At 38.2% G+C, this 24940-nt stretch overlaps 2 protein-coding genes and 1 long non-coding RNA gene across 18 annotated transcripts in view; 1 reads left to right on the top strand and 2 right to left on the bottom strand.

Annotated features, from left to right (window-relative positions):
• The window catches only part of PHTF1 (putative homeodomain transcription factor 1), a 74869-nt gene extending 67612 nt beyond the window's left edge, over window positions 1-7257 (bottom strand). For all 14 annotated transcript variants that reach the window (XR_014844472.1, XR_014844474.1, XR_014844471.1 and 11 more), the window contains exons 1-3: window positions 6745-7257; window positions 6386-6460; window positions 5076-5132 (exon numbers count right to left, since the gene is read on the bottom strand). Coding sequence is in view for 4 of the 14 variants with exons in the window: in XM_085023582.1 (XP_084879708.1) it covers window positions 5076-5132; window positions 6386-6430 (102 nt within the window). In the remaining 10 variants the exon portion in view is untranslated. The remainder of the gene's footprint in view (window positions 1-5075; window positions 5133-6385; window positions 6461-6744) is intronic.
• Window positions 7258-7318: 61 nt separating this feature from the next.
• Window positions 7319-11921, top strand: LOC110260434 (uncharacterized). Its single transcript, XR_002343727.2, has 2 exons — window positions 7319-7456; window positions 11736-11921. It is a non-coding gene; the product is annotated as an uncharacterized LOC110260434 (long non-coding RNA).
• Window positions 9785-24940, bottom strand: part of RSBN1 (round spermatid basic protein 1) — a 48502-nt gene continuing 33346 nt past the window's right edge. For all 3 annotated transcript variants that reach the window (XR_014844470.1, XR_014844469.1, XM_021090720.2), the window contains 4 exons: window positions 24507-24649; window positions 16607-16774; window positions 15324-15432; window positions 9785-14407 (listed from right to left, as the gene is read on the bottom strand). Coding sequence is in view for 1 of the 3 variants with exons in the window: in XM_021090720.2 (XP_020946379.1) it covers window positions 13934-14407; window positions 15324-15432; window positions 16607-16774; window positions 24507-24649 (894 nt within the window). In the remaining 2 variants the exon portion in view is untranslated. The remainder of the gene's footprint in view (window positions 14408-15323; window positions 15433-16606; window positions 16775-24506; window positions 24650-24940) is intronic.

The following is a 24940-nucleotide window of genomic DNA, read 5'->3' as shown; positions in this document are numbered from 1 at the left end:
TTGCCACAGCTGTGGCATAGGTCACAGCTGCAGCTCGGATTTGATGCCTGGCCCAGGAACTTCCAATTGCCACAGGTGTGGCTGAAAAAGAAAAAAGCCTACTTTATCTGGATCACTTACAGCTTTACAGTAAATTTTGAAATCCAGTAAGTCCCCTAACTTTGTTACTCTTTTTAAACCTTGTTTTCAACTTTCTAGGTCCTTTGCATTCCTTATCAACTTTAGAATTAGCTTATCAATTTCTACCAAAAACAAAAAAAGAATGTTGGAATTTTAAAGGGATTACAGTGAAGCTATAGATACAATTTGGAGAGAATTACCATCTTATACATTCTATGTTAAACTCATTCCTAAGTGTTTTAACCTTTTTGTAAATGTTTTAATATTTTTTATTTTCTCCATTACAGCTGATTTACAATGTTCTGTCAATCTTGTTTTATCCTTTTTGATGCCATTGTGAATGAGTTGATTTCTTAATTTCATTTTTGGAATACTCATTGCTGGTATACAGAAAAAATAAGTAATTTTTGTATACTGATTTTTTTTTTTTTTTGCTTTTTAGGGCCACACCCATGGCATACAGAGGTTCCTAGGCTAGGAGTCCAGTCCGAGCTACAGCTGCCGGCCTATGCCAGAGCCAGAGCAACGTGTGATCTGAGCGGCATCTGCGAACTCGCAACCTCATGGTCCCCACTTGGATTCATTTCCCCCGCACCACGATGGGAATGCGCATATACTGACCTTTTATCTAGGGATCTTGCTAAACTCATTTGTTGTTAATAATATCTCAGGATTTTCTACATATAGGATCACGTCATCCTGAATAAAGGCAATTTTCATTTTCTTTCCCATCTCAATGTCTTTTTTTTCCTTGCCTTACTGCACTGACGGGACTCCCTAGTACAACATTAAAGAGTTGCGGAGAGCGCAAACATCCTTGCTTTGCTCCTGATTTGAGGGGCAAAGCCCTCAGTTTTTAATCTTTAAGTACCGTGTTAGCTGTAAGTTTTTAACAGACACCCTTTGACAGACTGAAGAAATTACTTACTATTTCTACTATATCATTGATGCATCCTGAATTTTGTCAAAGGTTTGTTCTGTCTCTACTGAAAAGATCATGCGGTTCTGACCTTTAGTCTATTAATTTATGTTACATTATTTTCTTTTTTTACGTTAATTTATTTTCGAATGTTAAATCAATGACACATTTCTCAGCTATCCCCCTTGTTTATGGTAGTTAATCTGTTCTATACATTATTGGCTTCAGTATAAGATTTTTATACTTATATTTATGATAAATTTTCGAAAAATAAATCAGGATGATAGTTTATTAAAAGCTCCATATTATGCTTGGGGTAGAATTTTTTCTTGCAGTTTTTTTATAATAAACATTTATTGAAGTAATTATATAGTGAAGCCTAACAGATAGTAATTGTAGTGCTTGATGATTATTTACAAATTATTCACACTCCTGTAGCCATTGCCCAAATCACGATCTAGACTATGCCCAGAACTCAGAATCCATTCTACTGTCCCACCAAGTCACTGCCCTGGACACAGGCAGGGGTGGCCCCAGTGGGTCTGGAACCTCTGACTTTGACCTTGACCTGATGCTCATCACTGAAGTGGCCCCCACCTGGAAGGGGCTGGTCCTAGCCTTCAGGGTGTTGTGGTGACCAGGTGCGTGAGGGGCCCTTCCCTTCCATCACTCGGGCTTCTGAACCAAGCAGGTGAACCTGTGTGTCCTCAGGGGGTCTGGGACACACTCCAGTGGCAACTTCACTTCAGCTTGGGCAAGGAGCCTCTCAACAGTTTTTATTTTTAAAATTTTTAATTTTTAATTTTTTTTTGGCTGTGCCTGAAGCATGTGTAAGCTCCCTGGCCAGGAATCGAACCTGTGCCATAGTAGCAACCTCAATCACTGCAGGGACAATGCCAGGTCCTTAACCTGCTGTGCCACAGGGAACTCCTTATCCATTTTTTTGTTTCTTTTCTTTTTTTTTTTTTTTTCTGTCATTTTGCCATTTCTAGGGCCACTCCCGCGGCACATGGATGTTCCCAGGCTAGGGGTCAAATCAGAGCTGTAGCCGCCAGCCTATACCCAAAGCCGCAGCAACGCGGGATCTGAACCACGTCTGCGACCTACACCACAGCTCACGGCAATACCAGATCCTAAACCCACTGAGCAAGGCCAGGGATCAAACCCTCAACCCCATGGTTCCTAGTCAGATTCGTTAACCACTGAGCCATGACGGGAACTCCAACCATTTTTTAAATATTCAAAATATTTGAATGTATAGCCTTTCCTAGTGTATTAAATAACAAGAGTGTAATTAGACATTTCTTAGTTCCATGTCGCTTTTCCTGCGGTTTTATTGAGATATAATTGACATATGGCACTGAATGTTTTAAGGTGTAGAGCATAATGATTTGACTGACATATATCATGAATTGATGACAGTAAATTAGGGAACATCCATCATCTCATATAGATACAAAATTTAAAAAATGAAAAAAAAATGGTTTTCCTGGGTTTTTTTTTCACTATTTTAGGTTTTACTCTATTTTTAAAAATTTTAGGGTTCACTCTCTTTTAACAACTTTCATATATAACATGCAGAGGCATGAATTATATCTATCATGTTATATACCACATTCCTAATACTTATTTATCATATAATTGGAAGTTTGTACCATCTAACTGCCTTCATCTGATTCTTCTTTCCCCAACCCACCACCTCTGGCAATCACAAATCTGATCTCTTTTTCTATGAGCTTGTTTGGTTTTGAAATATAATTGACCTAAAACAGTATGTTAGTTCCTGTTACACAACATAGTGATTCCATATTTCTATACATTTCAAAATGACCACAAAGATAAGTCTACTTATAATCTGTCACCATATAAAGATCTACATAATTAATGACTATATTTTCCACATGGCAAATTTTACAGTCTTTTTATTTCTCTCTCTCTCTCTTTTTTTTCTTTTTTTTTTTTAAGCGCTGCACCCAAGGAGGTTCCCAGGCTAGGGGTCTAACCGGAGCTACAGCTGCCAGACTATGCCACAGCAACACCGGATCCAAACTGCATCTGTGACCTACATCATAGCTCACAGCAACACCGGATCCTTAACCCACTGAGCAAGGCCAGGGATCAAACCTGCGCCCTTCTGTTTATAAATATTTTTCTTGTGCTCAGAACCTAGCAAAATGCCTTAAATATAGCAGCTCAAAAAATGTAGAATAGTTCATACCACTTTTCATGATCCAAGATTTTTAAAATCTTTATCTTTTATAATTTTGAGTTATATTTTTATTACATAATTTCTAATTTTATTGTATTATGAGCTGATGTTAATAGTGTGTATTATTTTCTGTTTTTAATTTTTTCTTTTTTCTTGTAATTTATTTTAAAAATATTTATATTTGTGTAATCTGTTTTAAATTGCATTAAATGCTTCTTTGTATCCTATACTTTGGTAAATTTTCATCTAAGACTTAAACATACTTAAAAAGATAACTCAGCTTTTCTCCCACCACCTTTTTTTTTTTTTTTTAAGTGCTGCACCTTTGGCATATGGAAGTTTTCAGGCTAGGGGTTGAAATGGAGCTGCAGCTGCCAGCCTACACCTACACCACAGCAACACGGGATCCAAGCCATGTCTGTAACCTACACCACAGCTCATGGCAAGGCCAGATCCTTACTTAACCCACTGATCAAGGCCAGGGATCAAACCCGAGTCCGCAAAGATACTAGTGGGGTTCATTTACCGCTAAGCCACGATGGGAACTCCTCCCATCACATTTAGACTGTAAAATTCATAAAGGCAAGACCACGTATATCTTGTTGACTGTACTCCTAGCACTTAGGACATGCTGGGACATTAACTCAGTAAATTTTTAGTTAGTCTTGAGGCAGGCTGGCACCTGAGACCTAGGGCCCTCTGCTGCAGTAACTGCACCTGCACAAACATCTCCTCCAGCAACAAAATACAAAGAAACTATAATGGACTAAAAGTAACTGCATGCATGGGCAGTTGGGACAAATTATGAACAATAGGATACAAAAAGACAACAAACCCAACTGCCACTTCTGAGGAGCCAGGAGCAAAAGCAGGGTACTGCATATGCACTCTGCCCACAGCAAAGCCAAGGGGGTGGGCAGACCGCCTAAGCCACCCCTCCTCACCCTTAGATTCACCCTTACCCTCGCCCCCATAAGGTCAAAGATCTAAGTATTAAGGCCAACAGAGAGACACTCTATAAGCGCAAGGTGGTCTTTCGGTGTTTCCACATCTATCAAGACTATGCAATTACATTTGACTACCAAGCAGACTTTCCATGACTAATTTACATCACCCTTCCCCACCACACATGTTGTCCCTACAACCCTGACTTTGGAACATAAGATTATTTAACCCTCACCTCCCTATTATAAATTAATAAACTGGCATTCTGAATCACACATCAATTTTGGGTTGCTTGGTTAGCATGAAATAACCCCCAAAATCTGCTCAGTTCCAAGAACAGTATAGAGACAAAGTTTAAGAACCTGAGGTACTTAAGACCATACTCCAAACCAATACTGAAAAAGTGATTCAGGCAACAAATGTATTTTATCCGACTTGCACAGGAAGAAAAAGAGGAAGAAAAAGGTGGGGGAGGAGGGGAGGGGAAGCGGGGGAGGGAAGAAGAAGAGGAGATGCTCTGAAAAACCTCAGCTGTTCACATAAAAATGCATTATTTGAGCTTCTCTTGAAAACTCTGACGCTCTGGCAATACTGGGCCTGCATTATCACAAAGTAAAACCCACGAGTTAAACAGCCATGGCTCCGTTTTTATGGAGCATCTGCTTTCAGATTCATCACAGACCAACTACCCCTTTCTAGTTCCCTGATACAGAGGTCAAATGTCATTCACTATTTCACTTGCAGTGTTGTTTTCCTTATAAACTTCAAAGAACAAAGAACGCCATACTTGATGGATAAGTAGATTTTTAAAAAAGCAAGTACAATCCACTCTTCACATTGATACACCAAAACAAAGCTAAAACATCAAAGAAATCAATTTACCTTAATCTGAGTCTGTTCGATCGACTTTTCCCATATCTGCTGATCATATGCTCCAATCTGAAATAGGAAGCAAGCTATTTAAATGATGCAAAGGAAATTCTTTGATTTAGGTTAAGTTTCACAAAAGCCACGGAACTATTAATTATCAATATGATACCTGGGAAATGTCTGTGCTTCTCTGAGGCTAGAATAAATTATTATTTCCAGGGACCATTTCCTTCAAAATTCCAAAGTTAGCTGGATCTAAAAGTAAGTTTAAAAGCAATGTCCAAAATATTTCAAATTAAATATCACCTTAAAAGATATTTCCACTTCTTAACCTAAAATGCCCATCGACAGAGGAGTGGATAAAGATGTGGTGCATATACACAATGGAATAGTACTCAGCCATTAAAAGGAAAGAAATAATGGCATTTTTAGCAACATGAATGGACCTAGAAATTATCATGCTAAGTGAAGTCAATCAGACAATGAGACACCGTCAAATGCTATCACTTACATGTGGAATCTAAAAAAAGGACACAATGAACTTCTTTGCAGAACAGATACTGACTCACAGACTTTGAAAAACTTATGGTTTCCAAATGAGACAGGTTCAGGGGAAGGGGGATGTGCTGGGGGTTTGGGATGATAATGCTATAAAATCAGGTTGTGATGATTATTGTACACCTATAAATGTAATAAAATTCATTAAGTGATAAAAAAAGAAAAGCAAATAATGGAATAAAAATAACAAGGACCTATGGTATAGCATAGGAAGATCTCAATAATCTGTAATAACCTATGTGATAAAAGAATATGAAATAGAATGGATATATGTTTAACTGATTCACTTTGCTGTACACTTGAAACTAACATGACATTGTAAGTCAAATATACCTCAATAAAATTTAAAAATTAAAAAAAAGGTATTTCCACTTCTTAAGGAAAACATCAGTAGGAAACTACAGAAAAATAAAAGGTAATAAATAACTCGATAAGATTGTTGACAGTGTCAATCTGAGCTTCTGCAGATAAGTTTTCTGTCTGAAAAAAAACAGCAATTTGATCAGAAGCAAACTTTCAAAGCACTGCTGTGACACTGTGAACGCAACCTGGAGATGGGAGGTTGAAAATCTTCTTCGGGGACATGGAACTGAGTTTAAAAGACCCGATGACCTTGTACATCAGTTTTCCCATTTATGTTGAAAGATACCATGTAAGAATACCTGTACTACCAAGCTCAGGGCAAACTAACATCGTCGGTATTCTTTGTGGGAGTTTTTGCAGGAAGCATGCTTTACAAATAAAAATACACCGATATTAATTACCTTCTTTTGGTACCACGATATAGCATCTCTCTCATTTGAGGCCATCTGTGTCTCCAGCCAGAGAATGGGATTTCACTGAAAATGAAGGAACACCAGTCGGTGAGTGCAGTTGCTGAAAGGGACTCTCGCAGTTTGGGTAGAACTCAAAACCGCTTCTCTCAGCCTCTCCGGGTCTCGTTCTCCGGCTATTTGCCAGGAGAAACAAAAACATACCAAAAAAACCTCTGGCGCAGTGGCGACAGAAGCCTCTCTTGCGATATTTTGTGCGAGCGTTTGATGCAGGGAAGGGGGAGAGGAGGGGAGGTCGCTGGAGTTGACCTGCACCCCACCTCTTCCGCTCCCCAGAGTCCAGCTCTCACCTGGTGCCCCCTGCCCCGAAGTCCGGCGGCCGGGACCTTCTTCCTCAGTGGCCCCTGCCCGGCCGTGAGGCCGGGGGCAAGGGAGCGGGCCCGGCAGGCAGCATCTTCCCTCCCAGGCTGAGACGCCGGCGGGGCCGTTACCATGGAGACTGCCGAGGCCGCCCCAGCCTGAGAAGTAGCCGGCCGCCCAGCGCCCGGAGGAGGGCAGTCTGTTGCCAGAGAGCCGGCGCCCTGCTAGCCAGACCTATAGGGTCATCGGACTGACCCCAAAATAAGCAAAGAAGGAACTGGGAAAGGAGGGGGATAGAAAGTGAAAGGGGTCTTCGCCAGGTTGCTAGTCGCCACGGCAACGGCAAAAGGCTTTGTGCCCGACTGGAAAAGTCAAGTGCAGAGCCCCCAGGGCTCGGCTGGCAGCTGCTTGGGGGCGCGTCCTCGCTAGGCCGGGCCCGGCAGGGCCGTGACTCAGCCGGCCGAGACCTGGGCAACTGCAGCTCCGCAGACCACGGTGCAGCCGGGCCTCGGCTTCCGCTTTCCGGGTTTTGCTGAGAAGATGGCTCCGCCCCCGCCCGGGGCCTTCCAGCCGAGCCTCCGCAGGGCTCCTGAACGAGGAGCTAGGGAGATACACCGAGATCTCGGCCCAGAGCAGCTGCTCAAGATCACCCTTCAGGTCACTTGCTCGGAAATGACTTTCCCAGACATCGATCTAAAGGAGGTCGGTCCCGATATTCCAATAGTTCCCCGTTCATTTCTTTGCGACCCTCTTCTTTCCTTGTGATTTTATAGGGTTTTAGTGCTTCGTTATTTACTACCCGGTCGTCCTCAATGGGCTGTGGGCTCCATGAGGTGAGAGACGGGGGTCTGGCACGAGCCCGGCACATAGGTTCCCAATCTTTGCTGAATGAAAGAATGTTGTCAAGAATTTACGCCGTCCTGAGACGAAGGGCCTGGCGGGCTGTGGCTGATTCCCCGCCTCGCTCCTCCCTCCGCTGCTCTAGGACTTAAGCTTTCTAGGTGCTCAAGGGTAAAGGAAGAGGAGGCCGAGGCTTCCGGCAGCTCGGGGCCCTTTCCCCAAATACCGGAGCGGAGGGGAGCGGCAGGAAGAACTGTTTCTAGGTTAATTCAAGCAGGCTGATAGAGGCCAGGGAAAAGGGACGGTTGCGACCGCTAATGAATATTTAAGGGTACGTTAATAAGGTTTTAAGCTGCTTCCCTGCTTTTTTTCTTTTGGCCATTAATGGAACACTGACCCCTAACGGCCATTCTCACCTCAACTGAAGCAATGTCCTTGCTAGCCCAGCACGCAGCGTTTGAGTCAGTTGAAGCTGCGATGATGAGACCACTTCAGCAAGCCTTCTAAGGAGTGCAGTTCTAAATGATTTACATCATTATTTTTGATTATCTATCAAATCGATATAAAGGCGTAAGTTACCCCCGTTTTGAGGAAAGTCGACTAAGATAAAAATAACACCCATAGAACTAATTTATTTCACCCGGGCTTGATTTTTCATTTTAATGAATAGCACTACTCAGTTTTATTTATGTATTTATTTTTGGTCTTTTGGGGGCCGCACCCACAGCATATGAAGGTTCCCAGGCTAGGGGTCAAATCGGAGCTACAGCTGCCGGCCAACGCCAGAGCCACAGCAAGGCCAGGTCCGAGCGGCGTCTTACACCACAGCTCACAGCAACACCAGATCCTTAACCCACTGAACGAGGCCAGGCATCGAACCTGCAGCCTCTAGTTCCTAGCCAGACTCGTTTCCAATGCACCATGACGGGAACTCCAGGCTTGATTTCTATATTGCACACATTGGCAGTGGTTTTCTTTCTGCTTTTGTTCTGACAGGTTCTCCTTCCCTAGAGCTAAACATGACACTTCTGTTGGGTTTCCAAACAAACGGCTGCCTTAAAAAAAACAAAAAAAACAAAAACTGGAAAATGTCCATTTTTGCTTTAAGACGTAAATTACACTAAATAGGAAAATTTTACTTCATTGCTTAGCACACAAATAGGCTTTGAGGGGAGTTCCTAGAACAGAAACCAGGTAAGACACACTAGAGAAGAGTGGTAAACAGCAAATCTTATTTCAGGACCCCCTTTACAAATGTAGGGCTCTCACTGAACAAAGCATAGGCTTTGAACCCAGAACTGCATTCACATCCCTGCTCCCACTGACAAACTGTGTGACCTTATGCAATTTATTCAACATAACAAGCCTGTGTTCTTACTTGTATTGTTAATTTCCTACTCAAGGCTGTGAGGATTAAATGAGGTAATACTCTGATATAAAATGCCTGGCCCACAGCAGTTACTTAAAACTGTTTGCTTCCTTTTCCTTTCCTAATCCTAAGTAAGGGCTATCAGTGTTTAGGACAGGTAGGTTAATTATAGAGAAGTTCACACAAAAACTGATGAGGAAAAAAATACACTGGGTTATGTCAATACATCAATGACATCTGAAACATCTATAAATCACCTTCATTAACTAACATTGCGTGCCTATACCTTCAAAAATGCCGGCATCCCAGGAGTTCCCATTGTGGCTCAGCAGGTTAAGACCCTGACTAGTATCCATGAGGATGTGGGTTTGTTTCCTGGCTTGATTAATTAGTTAAGGATTGGTGGCTGTGGAGGCCAGCAGCTGCAGCTCCAATTCTACACCTAGCCTAGGAATGTCCACATGCCACAGATGCGGCCCTAAAAAAAAAAAGAAAAAAAGAAATGAAAGGAAAAATAATTAGCTCCCCAGAACAAAAATCTAAGATTTTTCTCTCATAAGTATAAATCAATTTATGCAGCAAGAGGCATAACTGCCACAAATGCCAAGTATAGTTTTTCTTCTTCTCCCAAACTGCCTCTTGATGTGGATTGAAATTTTCTCCAGGTATCTGTGACGTTGTCTTTAGGACAGAAAAGTCACAAGAGTTTCTAAAACACTACAAAACAACACACAACACAGAAGGAAGGGATAAATATTTAAGAAACAGGTACCCCGTACCTGGAATTCACATGTGCTATTCATTTCGTCATGAAACATCAGTAAAGGACAAATCAGACTTTGTTTATTAAAAAAATACTTTACAGGAAAAAAAAAAAAACCTCTATGCATTCCATTGTCCTATTTTACAAAGAAATAGCTTAACAATTTAACACACTTAGACAGCTACAAAAAAGCACTGTGTTAAAAGGATTATTATTCACACAAATTTAGATTTAAGACTATTCATTAAAAACTTTTTTAAAACACTCATTAATGTCAATAAACAAACTAAGGCCACAAAACGCAAATAGTCCGCCAGGCAAATTATACATTTCATCTATATGCAAAGACCTCTTAGATAAATTAAAGCCACAGGAAAAAAAGTCTTAGCTGCCAATCAAAATGGAGTTTAGTCACAGAAAACACTATTACATGAAAATTTACAACATGTGATAGTAGTACATAAGTATTTCTTTAGAGAGAATTGAAAAGTGCTATATTAAGAGACAGTGGTCTCAACTACATGCACAAGTGGATCCTAAAAGATGTATGGAGAAAATGGAAGGCCATAATATTTATGGAGAGATACTTGCTTTTAAAGCAACAAACTTTCAGGATGAGGATAGGTCCCTTTGTGCTAAAGAAAAAATATGTCTTGTACATTTCCTCTATTTACTGCATGACCAATAAATACAGCTACAACCTATTTTTAAAAAAATAATTTTTAGCAGAAATATGAACCTCTGCATGTACTAGTGAAAGGTTCTTTTTTAAAACTTGTAGCAATGATAAAACAGATTTATTAGACACAAACTCAATTATTCTAAAGGAATAAATGCAAATAAATTTTTAATGGCAAATATAGATGAAAATAAATGATCTAATAATGAACTAATATTAATCAAAAATATATGCACTAAGGGCTTTTTTTTTTGTCTTGTTCCTAAATTAGCTTTCATTCTAGACAATATTTATAGAGGGAAAAGCAATAAGCAAAAGTTTCTCCAGTCATTAAGCATGAACTTTATGCCTATTAAGACTGATGCAAGATGATGTTAAGACGTATTTTCCTAAGGTTCAGTAAATAATTTTAAAAGCTCCTTTTCCCTACAAGAGCTTGTAATATTAGTCAACTTATTCCACCTGTCTCTTAGGGGAAATGGGCACCTTTCAAAAGTCTTTAATTCAAAATAATAAACTATCAGTGAAATAAATTCTAAGTACTAATAAGCAAATTAAATGTACAGTTAAGCCTAGGAATTCATTTTTAAAGAGTTAAAACTTTGGAGGGGAAAACAAATACATAGTTTTTATTAGTATTGCTTATGAATTTGGGATACCTCTTTGAATCATAATCCTACTCCTGACATATCTTGGTAATTACAGAATGACTCCTGGGGCAGGGGGAAGACTTTTCTCCTGATTGACGAATACCTTAAAATCCTTCTAGTGACTAAGTTAGGAATACTCATTTACTGAGCCCTTCCCATGAGCACATTTAAAAATATCCCTCTGCTCCACAAAATACTAAAACTTATAGCCACATTCTGCAAATAATCTCAAAGAGTTGGCACAACGGATAATATACTAAAAAGGAAGATCAGTTTAAATTTCAGCTACAACTTCACTGCCATCACTACTTTACAAATCAGAAGACGCCAGATTGCTCCATGCCTCACTCCACCAAATAATTTAATGATTTTAGAAAAGTTGCAATCATTGGTATCACTAAACTAGGATACAGCTTTAAAGCAGTAAATAACTCAAAACTTGCGCTTTTATATTCATCAGTCTTTAAAGCATGCTATTAAAATCTAATACTCACATAGGACATTCAGAGTTTCCAAATACATTACTAGCTAAATGTTTCTCTCTCCGTTCTACTGCAATTCTAACATACAATGAATTAGTACATGATTTTAAACATTTTTATCTCTTTTAATATGTTTATACTGGAGTTGAGGGTAGAATGTTTTATAAAAAGAAAATGGGGATTTGCTTTTGATTGTAGGTCTTTGCAGATCCGCTGGTTCCTGAGTGATTATACACAGTGCTGGCTGTCAGGAGACAGTCTCCTTGTTTATTAACAATGACCAGCTTAGATGACAGATGGCATCTGCTGGATGGCAAGTGGGAGATGGGGAAATCGGATCTTGGAAGACAAGAAAAAAATAAAAAGTTTTTGCTTTAACAACCACCTTGTTCTTCATGATTATTTTAAAAAGCAAATGTTGCCTGAGAAGAATTTTACTTTGCACAGCCTAGTAAAGCTCTATGAAATTCTTCTGGACAGAAAAACAAAAACAAAAATAACCAAACCCACATACTTTGTGATTAACACCCCCCCCCCAAAAAATAACCCAAAAAAACACCCTCAAAGGCAGGTCCCTTAAAAACTAGTCTTCATAAGCTAGAATTTACCCTAAAATTTATACCCAAGATTTTAAAACACCCCTGCAATAATCACATTACTTTTCATACCATTCTAATTACCTTATTTACAAAGATAACTAAAACCAACATCACTTCCAATTCATAAATGGTTTACATTGAAACGTTTCTCTATTTGTCTTCATCCTTTGTAACAGAGAATACATACATATACATATATATAAGGAATAATACAGATTCTAACTAATCACTGCAGTATTTGCTGATGGTTACTTTTCTATCGTTTACACAGTGACCTCTATACTTTGCTAATATGCATTTAACTACACAACAATATTGCACAAAGTAATATTTATATAAGATTTAACCTATTTCAGAATATTTGAGAAAATTCATATTTGATATTTCAAAAGATGCAGCTAAGTTTTCATGGTGACAGACATAATAAAGCAGCATCTTTTTTTTTGCCTATGTTAATGTAAATATTCCAAATCTCACCCTCCAGGAAAGAAAAAAAAAAAAAAATCTCCAAATTGCACTATAACCAGGTAGATATAAGAATCTGGTCTTAGGTGTGGGGAGTACTCTTCCTTTAATAAACAAAAGGCCTACTGTATTATTAACTAAGAGAAAGTGAAATGTGTATCACATTAACATTCTAAAATAATAGAAAGTTAAGACTACACTAGCTATATGAACCGTGCCTGTTTGAAAAAAATTGTTAAATACTCAGGCACTAATAAGGATTAGGCTACCTGAAACTAGGATGAAGTTTAGTGCCATATTCTTTATTAGACAGTAGCAACACAGAGTAATAATAAATAAACCCAAGTATTCACCAGTTGAAACTGTGAAATGAAGTATCTCAACAGATCTTTACCATGAAGAAGTTGATGTCAGGTGACAAAAATAGTTTTTCCTAAGTTTCATGCACAAAATATGGCAGCCTCATCAGAAAGATATCATTCTCTAAGTTTGATACTCATGATCAGTTTAGGAAGCAAAAGTATCCACACAAAATGTGAGGAAGTTGGGAAGCAGAACAACAGAGTATCATGTCAACATTATCTCTTTTACCCAAAATATCTTCCATAGTTACCATGTATTCTAGAAGAGATTAATGAATCATGGATAATGAATGACCAAGGACTATTCATCTTTAGATATTTTTAATCGAAATATCCACTGGGCTTTAAATAACAGATACAAAAAAAGAGTTTGGATCAGAAAGTGCTGTGCTTTCTCTTTTGTTAAAGAAACCAAAGAGTCACTGAATTCCTTAGAAACTACCTGTTCTTTATGGTTGCAACTAAGTAACTGACAAGCCCATGTATAAGATGCAGGAAAGTCTCCTTCCTGCAACCTATGTATGCCATTTTAACTGTAGAAATTGGATCTGTGCCATAAAAGCACCAGTACTAAACCATAAATCTGATCTTCTATCATAAAAACAGCAAATATGGCAAGAGACAGGGCAAGATAAATTTAAAGGAAGTGAATAATTTACCAAATAAGAATCTGTTATTCCAGAGAATCCTCATTTTGATTTGAAGAAGAGATTGAATTGTTACCTCACACCTTAAAACAGAAAGTAGCAGCAGACCCACTATTACATACTGTACTAACGGGATAAGATACAACTCTTAACTTTGCATAATCTGTGTAAAAAAGATATGCTTGACATTTGTGGAATGTCATTTCTCTTTATAGAATTATAGGCAAGATTTCTCCAATAAAACTTAACTTAAGCCAGTTATAAAACTATAACTTCACATCAAAATTTAAAAAAGTTAAAAAATGTGTTTGAATATGTACATATCACACAGGAGTGCTTGAATGTTCCTGTAGATTGTGTTGCTGGTCAGAGTCCAGTCTACTTTCCACCTTTAAAACTGGAAGAGGCTGAGTCATCTGATCTTGCTGTAGATTAAGTTCAGATGAAGGTGGGAAGGACGATGAAGCAGTTGTCAAAAGCTGCATCTCTGTGCATGTTTCTTCAGATTCAGTTTTTATCCTCACACACTGGGAGTCAACTTCTAATTCTCGCTTTCCATTTAAATCACAGTCCGTGCTAGAACTGCTTTCTGTGTTTTGAGACGCTTCCACAACCGGGTGGTACTGTTTCAGCCTTATATGCCAGGCTAAGCTGCACACTGCTGACACTGTTTTGAACTGATGAATGACATTTCTAGGGATGAAGTAGATATCGTTGTCACATAGCTGAATTCTAGCATAACGAATGCCTTCCCGCCTCATTTGGTTTAGTTTCGCTTCATCCACCCACTGTACACACTGAAAAGAGGACAAAAGTTTTATTACAATAAAATATGTAATGATTCTGTCAAATAACATTAGCACAGGAAAAACAGGAGGGTCAAATTAAAGCTAAGCAATATTAAATGACACAATTTTCTAAAATTTCCTATAATTCTGGAGACTCATTTTTCCTCATATTTTACTACATTTTTTTTTGGTTTGGTTTTTTTTTTTTTTTTTTTTTTTGGTCTTTTGTCTTTTCTATGGCCGCACATCCATGGCATGTGGAGGTTTCCAGGCTAGGGGTCGAATCAGAGCTATAGCTGCCAGCCTACACCACAGCCACAGCAACGCAGGATCTGAGCGGCATCTGCAACCTATACCACAGCTCATGGCATCGCTGGATCCTTAACCCACTGAGCAAGGCCAGGGATTGAACCCTCAACCTCATGGTTCCTAGTTGGATTCGTTAACCACTGAGCCATGAAGAGAACTCCTTACTACTTTTCTGGTAACAAAGTACAAGTTAAAGTTCCGATGGCTGAGGGAATCATTTAAATAAGTATTTCAATACTCATTTGCAGCTAAATATCAATATTCTCTACCACACATAAGGGCAACAATTATCTGTGCCTTTGGTGTTTTTCAACTTCTTCAGGTGAGGGCACGCAGTGCAGTGGGCTTAAACAGCTGAGCCTGCTCGTGGCCAGAACAGAGCATCCTGCACCCTCTGACCATCCCAGGCCCAAGACTGGCATCCCAAAGATTTCCTAAGCATTCTGCTTAGGAAGATCTTTTAATGATTTTCAACATCCTCCACAAACAGCCTTTAATAGTAATAAAATTAAATTCACTATCCCATGTATCCTACTATAAGATAAAACGCAAAATTTAATGGGTACACACCTACTTCCAAAATCTCAAAGAGTAATAAAAAAATAAAAGTTATTACCTGGGAAACTGGAGGTTCATGAAGGTCTAACTGAAGTCTCTGTACAACATCAGTAAAATCCTCAGCATGAAAACAAATCACATCTTTGGTTATGCGAGGTTGGTCACTCCTAAGATTAATAATATTAAGCTTTAGAAACAAGCATCTCATAATGGAAAATGATGAGAAATTTCAATCTTCCTGTTGCTGGAAATGCTACACTAGCCCAGAAATAGATACAAAGCAGTTCCTAAGGCAAAGTATACATTTGTTTCTTTAATGAACTTTAAAAAAATTAAACATCAATAAAGCTGGTTTTTTTTAAGGTGAAAATTAGCTGTTATAAAACTAAAACAGGAGTTCCCATTGTGGTGCAGTGGTAATGAATGCATTTGCATCCCCTAATCACTTTTCCCACTATCTCCATGCCACCCTATGATGACATCACCAGGATGGAAAGAAATGGAGAACAGGTCTCAGCCACACAAACATAACACCTTCCAGTTTTCAAAGTAATTATAAAGGGCTTGAAGGCATAAATATGAAAAAACAAAAGTAAAATAGTTTCTAAATATGTTCTGAGCCTTGTTTAAAACAGGGTCCCAACCAAGTACACAAGGTACTAACCTCTGAAAAACAGTACATAGTGTCTCCAAAAATTAAAAATAGAATTACCACATGATCTAGCAATTCTATATCTGGGTATATATCCTAAAGAATGAAAGCACAGACATGAAGAGATATTTGTTCACAGCAGCCAAAAGGTGATGAAAGCAATCCAAGTGCCCACTGACAGATACACAGATAAACAAATGTGGCATATACATAAAAGAGAATACTATTCAGCCTTAAAAAAAAAAAGGACATTATGATACACAGTACAATATGGATGAACTTTAGGGATATCCTGCTAACTGAAATAAATCAATCACAAAAAGACAATGACTGTTTGATTCTACTTATATGAGGTATTTAAAGTAGTCAAATCCATAGAAACAAAGTCAAATGACGGTTACTAGGAACTGGGGGTGGGTGGCGGAGAGGAGAAAAGGGAGTTAATGTTTAATGGGTATAAAGTTAGAGTTTTCCAAGATGAAAAAGTCCTAAAGATCTGTTTTACAACAATGTGAACATAATTAACACTACTGAAATGTACACTTAAAAAATGGTTAAGATTTTAATTTTAATTTTGTTATGTACATTTTACCACAACTTTTTAAAAACTGTCCCCTACCATTCAAACCGAGGCTACATTTTCTTAAGACAACATTAACCAATCTTGCAGCTAAGTTCCATTAACTTACCATTCACCAAACTGTACAGCTTTCAAAACCCCAACAGCAGCCGTACTCTGCCAGTCAAACCCCTGACCTACATGATCAGCATGAGCTCTTGTCCTATCTTCAAAGAGGACTTCACGGGGTTCACTGGTCCGAGGTAGGTACTGGAGATTTTTAATTTCATTCATTGATCTGCAGTTGATTTGGTTTGAAGTAAAGGGGGGAAAAGTATTAATAGCAATAAGGCAAAAACTATGTTAAAATACTAAGTTTTAAACAAGATGAGGGCTGAGAAGGTTCATGATTTTAATCACTAACATTAACATGTTAGGAGTTCCCATCGTGGCTCAGTGGTTAACGAATCCGACTAGGAACCATGAGGTCTCGGGCTCAATCCCTGGCCTTGCTCAGTGGGTTAAGTGAGCTGTGGTGTAGGTCGCAGACACGGCTCGGACCTGGCACTGCTATGGCTCTGGCGTAGGCTGGCGGCTGCAGCTCTGATTAGACCCCTAGCCTGGGAACCTCCACATGCCCGCATGTGCGGCCCTAGAAAAGGCAAAAAGACCAAAAAAAAAGCTGAAACTTTGATTTGGCTCAAATATAGTAGTATTTGAATAGAGAAAATTTAGTTGTCTAGCAACAGAAAATACAATTCAAAGTTCAAAGCTGTATGTTTCTTTACGCTGAGTCATTTTTAACCCTCAAAACATTCTTAACTTTCAAAACATCCTACTAGACTTAACTCAAGATGGCAAACTGGTCACCTACATGATCTTCTTCCACACGAAAATGAAACTAATGTGGGAGGACTGGAGGAGAGCAGTGGGGGAATGAATGGGAGTACAGATGAAACAGAATTGGCTGTGAATTGCTAATACTGAATACATGGGAGTTTATTGTATTATCTTCTGCTCTTTTAATATGCTCAAACCCTTCTAAATAGAATAAAGGTGATAGTAAAGAAATGAATATAAAGCAACAAAAGAAATGAATCAGTGAGTGAAAGAACAATATCAACACATTTCTGGAAGATGAAAAACGATTACAAGTGTCTTGGACTAATGAACCTAAGCATAGAAAGTCGTAGGTCTAGACCACACGAGGAGAGATTGGCAGCTAAAAAGGCTAGTATAATGATAATAACAGAAATGAAGAAAGACTGAGAAAGGGACAAATAAAGTGAAATTCTGCAAACAAACTTGTCACCTGCCACGCTGGTGGCAGTAATTTGGACGTTCAGCCATTTACTGTCATGGAAAAGACTGTGGGTGACTCACCTGCATCCATCTCTCATCTCAATCTCTCTGAAAGTCTCTGATCTTTATTAGGAATCTGCTCCTACCCTATATGGAACCTCATTCACAAGCTCCAAAAGTAGATCCTGATAAGTTCTGGGATATTATGCCAAGCTTATTCCCTTTGTTAGTGACTGACTTAGAAAAGAGGACGAACAGATTCTGGCTAGCAGTACAAGAGGATATCTGCTCAGAAGAATTCTGATAAGCTTCCGAGCACCTAAGAAAGAAGTAAAAGGTCTCTTCCACTATTAGATATAACAAAATCCAGATGTGATACCTAGAACTACTACAGCCATCCAGCAACCATAAAGGAAGCCACCATGAATACAAAGCCTAGGTAGGCAAAGAGAATGACAGGAGAGAAAAGAACAAGCCTTTGTTCATTAATGACAGCACTCTATGGTGCCTAGAGTCAACCTCTCTGAACTTCTTGATATACTAAATAATATTTTATGAGTCAGTATGAATCAGTCTTGTTGCTTTTAACCAAAAGCATCCTGATAAACTTTCAGCCAAAAAAGCCCCCTGCATGTTCTTCTCTGAACACATTAAACTTACCATATGAATAGAACTAATGTAATCCTCTAGCATTTGGACATATCTTTAATGTCTACTTCTATGTCTGTTAACTATAAAAAGAAAGCTATTGACAAGCCTCACTGAAATATAAATACATCAACCAAGAATCACCAGATATGTGGAAGATAACTTGTAACAACCTGACCAAAATAAACAATGCTGAAATGTATAATTTTGTCGGAAGAAAATTCCAGCCCCAAAACTGAAAGCAAAAAGATAAGCAATAAGACACATGAAGATAATCAAACTGGAAGATCCATTATTCAACCAACAGTAGTTTCTAAAAGAAATAACACAGAAAATGAAGAGGTTAGTGAAACAAATAAGCAAGAAAAATTCCTAGAAGTTAAGAGACATGAATCTTTTTTTTTAAATTTTTTTGTCTTTTTAGGGCTGAACCTGAGGCATACGGAAGTTCCCAGGCTAGGGGTCTAATTGGAGCTGCAGCTGCCAGCCTACACCACAGCCACAGCAACGCCAGATCTGAGCCGCGTCTGCAACCTACACCACAGCTCACGGCAAAACCAGATCCTTAACCCACTGAGTGGGGCCAGGGACAGAACCTGAGTCCTCACAGATACTAGATGGGTTTGGTACCGCTGAGCCACAAGGGAAACTTCAAGAGACATGAATTTTTAAGAGAAAATAGGTTACTTACAAAAGAACAAAAATTACACTGGCATTAAGACTTTTCATAAATAGGAGCTCCCACTGTGGTACAACAGGATCAGCAGCATCTTGGGGGCACTGGGACTTGGGTTCAATCCCCAGGGCAGCACAGTGGGTTAGGGATCCAGCATTGCCACAGCTGCAACTTAGGGTGAGACTATGGCTCCGATCTGATTCCCTGGCCCAGGAGCTCCATATGTCGCAGGGGGGCCAAAAATGAAAAAAAAAAAGAAAGACTTCTCATAAACTCATAAACAATATTAGATACCAGGAGTTCCCGTCGTGGCACAGCAGAAACGAATCTGACTAGGAACCATGAGGTTGCGGGTTCGATCCCTGGCCTCGCTCAGTGGGTTAAGGATCCAGCGTTGCAGTGAGCTGTAGTGTAGGCCGCAGACAAGGCTCAGACCCCACATTGCTGTGGCTGTGGTGTAGGCCAGCAGCTGTAGCTCTGACTGGACCCCTAGCCTGGGAACCTCCATATACCATGGGTGTGGCCCTAAAAAGCAAAAGCAAAAGCAAAAAAAAGAAAAAAATATATATATATTAGATACCAGAGGACACTGGGACAATGCCAAAAATTCTACAGGAAATATACCTTCTGGACTCCAGCTAAACTATCAACCATATTTAATGAGATAAAAAGAAACTTTCATACATACTTGACTCAATACCTTCCTTTTCTTAGACTATGAGTATGTAATCAAATAAGAAAAAGAAATAAACCCAGGAAAAAGAGAAACCTTAGGCTAAAGCAGAAGAGCATTAAATAGGAAGTTCTACATAGTAACTGTGAAATAAGCTTTTCACACTGAGCTAAGAAAACACAGAGCTCCAAATATTTCCAAGTAAAAAGTGCTATGTTATAACAGATAGTATGATTAAAATTCTGGATTTTCAAGGGTATGATAAAAGCAAAGAATGCAATATAACTACCAATACTCTCCTTGACAGCCATAATCATAGAGAACATCAGTGTGATTCTAAAAAAAGCAATCTATCTTAAGCAACAAAGAAAACAAAAGAAATCAGGGATATGGTTAAGAAAAATCTATGTACCCCCTCAAAAAAAAAGAGCACTCAGAAACTACAGAAGAAATGGAACAATTTTTAAAAAATTTACACAATCCAAATACGAAACACATTAAAATGTGGCAGGATTTTCAGTATCTAAGAAATATAGAAAAGAAAGATCCTTTTTTTACATTATTCATTTGAATGAAAAATAAACCACTGGAACCTTAAATGAGTTTTAGCCTACTAGTTGGGTCTGTTTTACATTTTTTACCTATCCATAATATTTAAAATACCCCCTCCAAAAAAAAGGACTTCATGGCTCAGTGGTTCGTGAACCTGACTAGTAACCATGAGGACATGGCTTTGATCTCTGGCCCCGCTCAGTGGGTTAAGGATCCTGTGTTGCTGTGGCTGTGGCATAGGCCAGCAGCTGTAGCTTGGACTGGACCCCTAGCCTGGGAACCTCCATACGCCACAGCTGAGGCCCTAAAAAGACAAAAAAAAATTTAAAATACCATTTACTGGCTTTCAAATTTTAGAATACACTTATTGACAAAGCATATAAAGCCCAATTATGGTTTTAAAGCAGAATATGAATTAACCTCAACAATGTATAAGCACAGCTGACAAAAAGTAGAGAGGGAGGAAGAGGGTAAAGTAAAGGTCATTTAACTATTTGGATAACCCATGAAGGGAAGGCATCCCTATCTCTTATACCAAGAAATTAACAAATGTCCTGTCAAAGACTTAAAACAAAACAAAATATTAAAAACAGAAATGGGAACCTTTCCACAGAAAAGAAAATCATGAACATGGAGAACAGACTTGTGGCTGCCAAGGGGGAGGGGGAAGGAGTGGAAGGGACTGGGAATTTGGGGTTAACAGATGCAAACTACTGCCTTTGGAATGGATAACCAATGAGATTCTGCTGTATAACACTGGGAACTGTATCTAGTTACTTATGATGGAGCATGACAACGTGAGAAAAAAGAATGTATACATGTATGTGTGACTGGGTCACCTTGCTGTACAGTAGAAAATTGACAGAACACTATAAACCAGCTATAATGGAAAAAAATAAAAATCATTATAAAATAGAAATGGGAAATTCCCTTGTGATGCAGCAGCTTAAGGATATGGCATCACTGCAGCAGCTCCAGTTGCTGCTATGGCGTGGGTTCGATCCCTAGCTTGGAAACTTCGCATGCTGAAGGCATGACAAAAAAAAAAAAAATGGTTTTTGCATCTGGTAAAAAGTTTGTTTGCCTCTGGAAGGAAAGGTGGCCAGGATTTTTCATTATAAACCCTACTATACTATTTGATGTTTTAAAACCCTATATATATATTTATTTAACTCTAGAGTTTATAAATTTAAAGATCATCTTCATTAGCCATACCATTGATAACTAGACAGCTTATCACTTTGATTCCATCATTTTCAGCAACCAGGCATTTTCATTAACACAAAAAGATGGCTTTAGGGTTTAAGTTCTGATTTATTCACTATAACTTTGAATGCCCGTCTTAATCTTTACTCTCAAGAGAAATAAAATTTGACAGCACCTTAGATTAATGGAGAAATAATAAAGTATTAAATAAATTGTGGTACAGCTGCCTAACTATTGGGAAACAGTGTTAAACTAAATCTCTCCCTCTATACTGAAATCAATGTCAGGTAGATAAAACATGTAAATACTGAAATCAATGTCAGGTAGATAAAACATGTAAATACTGAAATCACAGATGTACTAGGAGAAAATGTAGGTGAGCATTTTACAATACTAAATGAAAGGAGGGCTTTCTACACTTTCCACTAAAGAAAAACCTTAGGAAAAAAAGATATATCTGACAACATACAAACAAAACTTTGTGAGTAAAGAAAAAAAAAATGAAAAAGACTATGAATAAAGAATAACAAAAAAGCTAAAAGGAAAAAGAAAAGCCTGCAACATAAGTTAATATTTATAAAATATAGGGGTTTTTACAAATGAAAAACACCCCGACAGAAATAAGAGTAAAGAAAATTAAGAGAATCACAGAAGAAAAAATACAAACTCCTCAGAGAAGAGCAAATTAAAATACCACTTTTTCTTCCATCAGATAAAAAAAGTGATCTTACAATGTGGGGGGGAGTATAAAGTGGTACATTTGTGGAAGTCAGTTAGAAAGGTACATATACTTTGAACATTTAGTAATTTCTACTAAGAAAATAAATGTGCATATGTGCAAAGATATTATCTACCTACTACCTATCAACCAACCAGCCAGCCAACATCAGCGATGTGTTATACATGTTTCAACAACTGCCTTCAGGAGTTCCCCTTGTGGCTCAGTGGTGTAAGGACCTGTCTCATGAGTATGCGGGTTCAACCCTGGCCTGGCTTAGTGGATTAAAAGGATCCGGAGCTGATCAAGCTGCAGCATAGGTCACAGACGCAGGGCTCCGATCCAGTATTGCTGTGGCTGTGTGGTAGGCCACAGCCACAGCTCCAACTCAACCCCTGGCCTGGGAACTTTCATATGCTACAGGTGCGGCTGTGGAAAAATAAAAGGGGGGGAGGGGTCCTGGCCTCAGAGGAGAGACGGCTGATTTGTAGCTGACTTCTATGGTATTACTACTGCCAGTGTGGCCAATTTCAAGCTACTAATGTGACCCCACTCAATGTAAAATTGCAAGGCTAATAATGGCCCTATGAGGTGATACAAACTGGTTCCAGCACACCACTGTCATGCTTGTCAAAACATCATTTATACTGAAAAATTGGTCCTACTGTATAGCACAAGGAACTATTATGCCCAGTTACTTGGGATAGAGAATGTATATGTATGCATGACTGGGTCACTTAGCTGTACAGGAGAAATTGGCACAACATTGTGAATCAATTATACTTAAAAAAAAAATCTTTAAAAAAGAAAAATTGGAAATAATTTACACTAATAAAGAATTGGTTAAATAAATCATGATACAACCATAGAGTCAAAACTATACAGTCATTTAGAAATGATGATATGGCTGTATCTTATGGTTTATAACACGTAGGGAGGAACAAGTTTTAAAGTAAACATCATGTAAAGAATGAGTTCATTTGTACACAAAGAAAATTTATGAGTATATATGGACCAAAATTTGAAACGTTAATATGCCTAAATGGGTGGGATTATGGGTATTCTTGCCTTTTCACTTTCTTCTATTATCTGATTTTTTTAAGTTTATAATAATAACCAGGATACAAACAATGCTCATTTCCTTTTGGGAAAGATTAGAGCATAAAAAATATGTACAATACTCAAGAACTGAGAGTATCAGAATATCAAGAGTCATCACGATGTACAACTAGTGTGGTCTAGCAATGTGCAGACGTTTGGGTTCACTGCCATGTTTTACCATGCCACCACTGTGCATTCATAAATACTTTTTACAAAGTATTTTCATGATTATCTCAAATACTTAATGTTATTCCATACTTGTCTCTAGTATTATTCTCCTATGAGCTTTAAGGTAAAGTCTAGCCTAGTCCATTAAAACTCCCATTTGGGTACTTATTTTGAGCTGCTATTTGCACAGTCTAAGCAAATAAAAATCATTTTCAGTCATTTAATAAATGAGATTTTTCACAGGTCTAGAGTAAGGTAATCTATATGTTCCAAACAAAAACACATTCTGTCTGAAATAAAGAATGTTAGGTCAGTATGAGTTACTATAGGAGAACACATTATTGCTTTCATTCAGCAAATACTGAACACTCATTATGTGTCATGAAAACAGAAGAACTTTGTAAAAATTTAGTAAAAACCAAAAAACATATAACAGATCATTAATGAACAGAACAATAAACACAGAGAAGGGAACAACTAATTGTCTAAGGGAACAAAGAAAAGCTTCACAAAGGAGGTGACATCCATGTTAAGGTCTGAAAATTTATTAAGAGTTTGCCCAGTAGAGAAAAAAATGCGGGAAGACGTGCCATTCCAAGTAAAAGCAACAATGCAAAAACCCAGAATTATGAAAGATCATCGTTTAGAAACTGAATTCAATGTGGCTAAAGTGGACTAGAAGCAGATTCACCTAGAAGAGACAATGTTGGAGCCAGATTATGAAAGATCCTTGAAAACCATACAAAGGAGTTTGGACATTTCTATTGCAGGCATTTAGGAGCCAGGTTTTAAGAAAAAAAGTAAAAATTAAATGTTTTTTAGGAGGACACCTCACTCTCATAACCACGTAATGAGTGAACTGGACTAATTTCTTAAGATAGCTCTTCAAATAATTTAAACAAGCAGTTTTCAAACTGTGCTCAGGTCTCAATCATTTCTACACTTTAAAAAGTGCTTTTGTTTATTTGAGAAAAATGGATGTTTACCGTCGTCTTTTGAAGGGTGACTTTGGCATATCTGCTGTAGGGATCATCTGCTCTCCTGGCCTTACCCACATGATAGGCCCATCATCACTCTGGGACCTACACTGGAGTCGAAGGCTGGAAAGTGTACCCCAGGGCAAAGTCATCTGGAAGTCACAATAAAAAGAAAAAAGTTTATACTATTTAGAAGTTAACCCCTTACATCCAAAAGAAAATTCTAGGAAGTGTATTTTGTGTGTACATATGAAGGAAAAATGCTATTATTAGACAGTAATTTATATGTAAAAAAGAATAATTGAAATATATCAATAATTTTCTAAACATTTCTATTCAAAACACTGGATAAAATTTAATTTTAACAGACAACATCAGCTTAAATCTTTTTAATGGAAAATGTCCATTTAGGTAATGATCAGAACTTTAATAATCTGAAAGAC

This window comes from Sus scrofa, chromosome 4, assembly GCF_054392235.1.
Source record: "Sus scrofa isolate SSC_HxYL_T2T_F1_AM1 chromosome 4, Sscrofa_HxYL_maternal_Yorkshire_Landrace_v2.0, whole genome shotgun sequence".
NCBI classification, from domain to species: domain Eukaryota; kingdom Metazoa; phylum Chordata; class Mammalia; order Artiodactyla; family Suidae; genus Sus; species Sus scrofa.
The sequence above is the reverse complement of the archived record's forward strand: the minus strand, read 5'-3'. Positions and strand labels throughout refer to the sequence as shown.